The sequence below is a fragment of the Rhagoletis zephyria genome, unplaced genomic scaffold (genome assembly GCF_001687245.7).
Source record: "Rhagoletis zephyria isolate East Lansing unplaced genomic scaffold, Rhagoletis_zephyria_1.1 Rzeph_scaffold_12943, whole genome shotgun sequence".
Taxonomy (NCBI): Eukaryota; Metazoa; Arthropoda; class Insecta; order Diptera; family Tephritidae; genus Rhagoletis; species Rhagoletis zephyria.
The window spans coordinates 1-7,183 of NW_016170016.1; the positions used below are offsets into that span (position 1 = coordinate 1).

Below are 7,183 nucleotides of genomic sequence, written 5' to 3' on the forward strand. Positions count from 1 at the left end.
TTGTAAGGCTTTTCAAAAAGGATACAATTGGCAACGCAGCATTACGAAAGTGCACCACTGTGAATGGTTCATTGGGGGTGGCTACATCTAAAAGATGATGCTTAGCTCGAGACTGTTCTTCCTTCGTAGCTTTGGCAGTAGCTATGTCCAGATTAGCGTACACCTGTAAAGAGTAGAAAGTACAGCATATTTAAATAAAAAGCACAAAAATTGATTTACTGTACGCAATTGACTTCTAAACTTTGTTTTTTTTTTTACTAGTGTAAATGCTGAAGAATTTGTATGCTTAGAAGGCAAAAAATATGTAAACGAAACGCTATGCGCCAAAAAAGAAAGCTGCGTAGAATATACTGAATATGGACATTTCCAATGTGACGTGACGTGACATTTGTGTGACAAAATCAAGGCGATTTCATACAAGCTGATATCGGCAGGTGCACGACTACAATCAGAATACAAAAAATTTACAGAAAACACATAAATTTGACAATCAGCACGGTTCGCCTTAAAATCAGCTGCTCTGGTAACATCACCTGTGTCAATTCGCCTGGGACAAATTAAAAAAATAAAAATAAAATTAAAAAGTCAAAAGTAGTCCCGATGCTTATAAATATTGGCTCCAACTCCTTCACTCATTTTAGACCAATTCGTAAAAAATGTTAAGTATTGTGATTGTAGCGCAGTCCTTTTGCCACCCACTTTGCCTCTAATCTGACTTGTGGACCTATTTTAAAAGTGGTCTGAGATACCTCTAGGGATAAAACGATACCATGGAAGGTACCTATACTTGGAAGTAGCATCGAAAGAAATTATCGATACCTACTAAGTATCGGGCTAAAAATATCGATACCTACTTATATCGATCAAAGTCCAATAAGTTGTTTTTTAAAAAGTCCACAGAATTTAGTTAACATAATTTTCTTTTTTTTTTATATACGTACTATTTTATTTGTTATACATAAATATTTATTTTGTACAAAGAGAAAGCAATTGAGATCAAAAACAATTTTTTTTTAATTTATTTCATACAAATTAATTAATTAACAACAGTTTAACAGCATTTTTGCAGATGAACAATGGTATATTTCTTAAAGAAATGATCATGTTGATAAATTTTGGAGGACAATACTATAGCTTAGAGTGAAAAGTTGCTAAGTCCATTTGTAGAAAATTTACAGGGGAGGAAAAAATTTGTCAAAACATTTCCTTCAAGAATTTTTCAAAAGGTTCTGTTGCAAATTAAATGATTTAGACTTTTGTGTGAGCTTATATATTTTTCTGTTCCTCTTTTGGACTTAGTAAATTTGGCTTTAATTGAATATAAAACAAGCACGTTAGATAATCCTTTTAAAGACGTTGCGTTTTTAATTTACCATGCTTCCTAAACCCAAATATGAGTTTTCAGAAAAAGTGCAACTTTTCAACTTTTCTTTCAACTTCAACTTTCTTCAACTTTTCAATTTAAGCCAGCGATATGTTAATGAGATGATAATAGATCTTTCTTTTTAGGACTTTCTTTTCATTGGCCACTAAACTGCCAAAAAATTTTAACTATTCACAATAATGATTAGATTAAAAAATAAAAGTCCGGGAATAAAATTGTCACTGAATCGGCATTCGATACAAGTACTTTCTGCCGAGGTATTCTTCTTCAAAGGTATCGATACCAATATTACTTCGTATCAGACGAAAAGTATCGAGTATGTACTTGTATTTACAGTATCGTTTTGTCCCTAGCTACCACATATACATATACATACATGTACGTACATATTAATTTTTTCAAATTTTTTATGCATAGTTTTTCAATATATGAAATTAATTTTACTCTAAGTGCCTATCTAACATATTTCTAATATACATTTAAAAAACTTTTGCAAATCAGTTAATCAGACGAATTCTGTCCGAAATTTATGTGCATATTTGACAGAATCTATAAAGACAAAAAATTTATAAACCATTTTATTCATACAAGCACACCTACACATGTACATACATACATACATAAGTATGTACATAAGTATGATAATATATAGTACGAGTATATTTAAGTATGTAGTCTTCTTCTTTTTTGGCGCTGTAACCGCCTAAGCGATTTTGGCCGAGTTCAGCAAAGCACGCCAGTCGTTTCTCCTCTGTGCCAACTGACGCCAATTGGAAACGCCAAGTGAAGCCAAGTCCTTCTCCACCTGATCTTTCCATCGCAGTGGGGGCCTCCCTCTTCCTCTGCTACCACCAGCGGGTTCCGAGTTGAATACTTTCAGAGCTGGAGCGTCGGTGTCCATTCGAACGACATGGCCAAGCCAGCGGAGCCGCTGTATTTTAATTCGCTGCACTATGTCTATGTCGTTGTAAAGCTCATACAGCTCATCGTTCCATCGTCTGCGGTACTCGCCGTCGCCAACGCGTAAAGGCCCGTAAATCTTCCGCAAAATCTTTCTCTCAAACACCCCAAGAGCCGCCTCATCGGATGTTGTCATTGTCCATGCTTCTGCGCCATATACCAGCAGTATGTAGTCTAGTCTAGTTTTATAAATTGTCATATTATCGATATAATTCCATTAAAAACACTTCCTTGTTTGTTGTGGTTTGTTGCTTTAGCACAACCTTAATCAGTCTGTTGCTTTGTGCTATCCGTATTATTTCTTTATTGAGTTATTTGACAGTTTAAATAAAAATTGTGAAGTGTTTTGTTATGTTGATATTTTATTGCGAAATGAACGAGCGAGATACTCAACAGGAAGGTTTTAAACAAACCAGTTTAGCACGCGTAAATGAATGAGGAAATTTTTTAATTAATTCAAAATAATTTAGTTTAATAGAATGTGTCATTTAAATTGTTTTATTCTTTGGGCATGCGAATAGTAAATATCGACGGCTGAGTGGAAGATCGAAGTATCTCGACAGCCAGTTTGAAAACGCCCTATATTAGAAAACTTTTCAAGATTTCTATACTTCATAATTTGGCTGAAGAACGCCCTATCTCAGAATTTAGTTCAGAAACGCCCTACCCCCACCGAAAATATGTTGAGATAGGGTATTTTTGAACCGAATGCCTAGTTAAAAATAAATGCATCTTTAAAAAAGGGGATTCCGAAATTGTGAAACACATCAAACTAGGTACATATATCGAGTTAACTATTTTAACTGCGAAGTCCTACATTTTTGAGTCCTATCTAAACGTTTTACTAATCATAAATTTGGTTTCAGTGCTGCTTCAATAAAAGTTTAATAAATGAACACAAAGTTTATAGGAAAGTTCGTCTTTAGTTTCAATCCTCAGCAAAACTATTAAAATCACATAAGTGGTTGGTTAAAAGTCCACGAACATGTAAATTCGGATGTACACATTGCCAGACTTGAATAGGTACATTACATGGTGAAATGAACTGAAGGTGGCGCATTCCCGAAACCGCTACTTTGGTTTTGCCGACTTTGAGATTTATGGCAATACGTAAACAAACTTTTTGTTTAGAAACAAGTGCAAACGTATTGTGTACTTTCAAGTGAAAAATCTATGAAGCACTTTACGGACCACTTTTAAACACGACATGTTAAGTTGAAAACGTTGAAATACCACAAATTCTGCAGGAAAACATGCGCTGCGACAAGATATTATATTATATATATAAACACAACAATTCTGAATAGTTAATTAATAAGACCTATTCTTTTGAACACATTTCAAGAGTGGTTCTTTTATTATTTTTTGTTAACGTAGTGCTTAATTTTCTATATTCAAAGATGGCTTGAGAAATTGGTGAATCGAGAAGAAAACACGTTTTCTCACTGCAAATTCACAACTGTCAACTCATTGTTCTTCGCCATATTCTTTGTTTACCCGTTGCCACAAATGTCATTCTGCGGGAATGCGCAATCTTGTATTCTATCGTTCTTGGGTACATTATTATTATTTTTTTTTCTGTATCAAGAATGATGGAATACAAGATTGCGCCGTCTTGGCGGCGATGACATTTGTATACCACAAGTAAACAAAGCCGAATTGGATGTTAAAAGAAAATGTCAGAAGACCAAATTGTCTTAATATAAAATTTTTCGACAGTAAACGCGCTAATTGTGCTAAATTGTAAAAATATATAATTTACAATAAGAATTTATAAGGAAAAAATTGTGATTTTTGTGCAAGTATCGGTGAATTTCAGTGCATTTAAAGTTTCTGAGGCATGGTTTACTTGTAGAGCAGAATTGTCAGAATCGGCAAAACCAAAGTAGCGGTATGTCGGATAGCGCCACCTTTGTTCGCTGCATTGTGCGTACAGTGACGGGCAAAACTGTAACATGGTGCCACACTTTTTATTTCAGCCATCGCTATACTTCCAAGTTCTAACGACTTTCATACTTTTCTTGTATATTCTTATTGGTACACCTGTACTTCCTCTATCATGATGATTTGAAGTCAATCCAACAACAATAATAAGACCAGCAGGCAAAAATGTCAATAAATACAAATGTTACAGTTTTGCACTCATATATTTTTAATAACTTTCACGAAAAAAATAACTATAATAACTATTAATACAATGTTCAGTACCATTTTGCTTTTTTTATTTCCTGGATGCGATTTGGCATACCTTATTTGTATCTCTGTTAAAATTCTGGAGGCATATATCCTTAGTTTGCTTTCACAGCTCATGTTCTCCATCGAACGGACTTGGATACTTAGTAAGCTGTGCTTTTAGTTGATTTCGCAAATTCTCGATGAGATTCATGTCCGCGAATAGTGGACGTCATTTCAAATTAACAAATTTTTGCTTTTGTATCCAGTTTTTGCAAACATGTGTCGTGTGTTTTGGATGATTTTTCTGCAGAAACTCTTATTTTTTGACTTTGACTACATCTTGCAAATTTTGTTGAAATATGAACAGATACTGTTCCTTACGCATAATGCGTACTAATGGACCCACAAAATTTTTGAAATACAACCCCAAACTATTATAGACCGGCCACTATGGTTCACAGTTTGCTTTACATGATGAGCTTCGGCCTAATTTGGGTCTTTCGTCCAATACGATGACCGGTCATCTGATTGAAAGCGATTAATTTAGTCTTATCAGACCAAATAACCTTCAATTGAAACTTAAACATGTGTTTTTTAATGCATTCTGTAAGGCCTTACATACCCCAATAGGCAACGGTCCGGTTTTCGTGCGATACAGCAAAATGTTGCCACACTCGCACATGTATTTTGATCAAATTTGCTTTTTTCTTCTTATATGATGCCTTTGCGCTCAATTTGGGTATTCTTCGCCCCGCTTTCTACGGATTTGCATTAAAGTTTAATACCTTAAGTGCTTCTGTAATAGTGGCTTCATCGCTACTTGCTACTAAATAAGTCGACAACATATCGAACCGTAATATATTTTGACAGACGTCTTTTGTCTTTGGAAACACTTTAGGCTATATTTTTTCCCAGTCTTAACATTTTCATGGGGCAAACTTCACAATTTTGTGCCACTTTCCCTGCTGTCCCACCTTTGCGCAGTAAATCTATTACATATTTACATTTGTAGTTCCTGATTAACCATATTATTTACTGGTGATCTCTTCTTGAAGAAATTGCAGTACAGATAAAAGTCATCTGACTTCCAACTAAGTAAAAGATAACTGTAAAATGCAAAACTGAGAGTGAGTGCAAAACTGTAACATTTGCCTTAATTTACATTTTTGGCTGCTGGTTTTTTTATTATTGTTGGATTGACTCCAAATCGATATGAGAAAGGGAGTAGAAGTGTACCAACAAGAATATGCAATAAAAGGATGAAAGTCGTTAGAACTTGGAAATATAGCTGTGGCAGAAATAAAAAGTGTTACACCATGTTACAGTATTGCCCGTCACTGTATGTATGTATGTATTGCTAGCTAAAAGTGAAAAATTGCTTAGTCCAATTTTTGTGAAAATTCATATTTTGATACAGGAAGCAAAAGAAATTAAAAGTATAAAGCCTCAAAAAGGTTTAACGTGCTAAGTCCGAAAGAGGCGCAGCAAAATCGATAACCTCACAAAAAATTCGAAATTTTTTAATTTCACTGGTCCACAAAAAAAATCGATGAAAGGTTCCTTTGACCAAACCTAGACTGTTATATGTTTTTGGGGTCGCTGAACACGAATCTGAAGTCCGTTTTGCCCCATCACGTGTGTATTTTTTTTAATCTCAAAAAACATCTCGGATTTTCTCTATCGCGTAAAATCCAAGATGTTTTATTAGGTTAGAAAAAAACCAGAATAAAATCAAAAAATTACAGTTGCGCAATGATATAAAAATAAAAATCTTTGTATTTTATTGTTATTTTCGTTTCCTGTTTATAATAAATAGTATGTAGGATTTGTACTTATATTTATTCCGTTCATAAATTATTTATACAGTTTCCAATCCTTATACTAAAAATTAACACACCTAATCAATTTCGTTTGTTAATTGCATATATGTATTCAATGAATTTTATGTATTTCATACTAAACCATTATATTAAAACAAAATTTTGAAAATGCAACAACCCTGCCTTACATCCACTACCATTGAACATACCTGCATCGAATCAGCGCTGATTATTTCGCCGCCGAAACGTTGTGCCAATTCCAGTGACAACTTTGTTTTCCCCGTACCAGTGGAGCCTAGTATCACAATTGACGGAACTTTTCTTAACATACTCCACTTTTATACTTCACTTTAAACAATAAACTGTATTTTAATTAACATTTCACTTTAAATAACTGCAATTCAATGTGAATAAAATACTAAAATCCACCATCGGCAGCAGCAGCGAGCACACAAGCAAGAAAACAAACTACACAATCAGCTGTTTGCACACCATCTGTTAGGGTGGCCAGCTTAATGTTCGCTGCGAAATATTTGTGAAATTCATTGAGTGCACATGTTAAATAAGGTGGCCAGATGTTAAAGTATTAAGACAAATCTTTATACACATAAAGTAAAGTTGCAAATTGATTTAACGCATTTACTCAAAAACCACTGGACTGATTTTGATGAAATTTTTGCAGTTTGTTCAAACGTATGAGGAGCATGTTTAAGTTATGTTTGTTTGCTATCCGATAAATAGATGCAGAGATGGGAACAAGGAACGAGAGAAAAAAAAATATTTCTTTGACTAACCCGTCAACGCTTGATACATTTTTTTTTTTATATATTTATGTGTTTCATAA

At 34.1% G+C, this 7,183-nt stretch overlaps 1 protein-coding gene across 1 annotated transcript; it reads right to left on the bottom strand.

Annotated features, from left to right (window-relative positions):
- Positions 1 to 4: 4 nt before the first annotated feature.
- On the bottom strand, positions 5 to 6,820 carry LOC108377901 (tRNA dimethylallyltransferase-like; the record flags this gene model as incomplete). The annotated part of the gene is made up of 2 exons (XM_017634195.1): positions 6,549 to 6,820; positions 5 to 163 (listed from the first exon to the last, which is right to left on the bottom strand). Coding segments are annotated over exons 1-2 (279 nt in total), but the record flags the coding sequence as incomplete, so codon positions are not given.
- Positions 6,821 to 7,183: the final 363 nt, after the last annotated feature.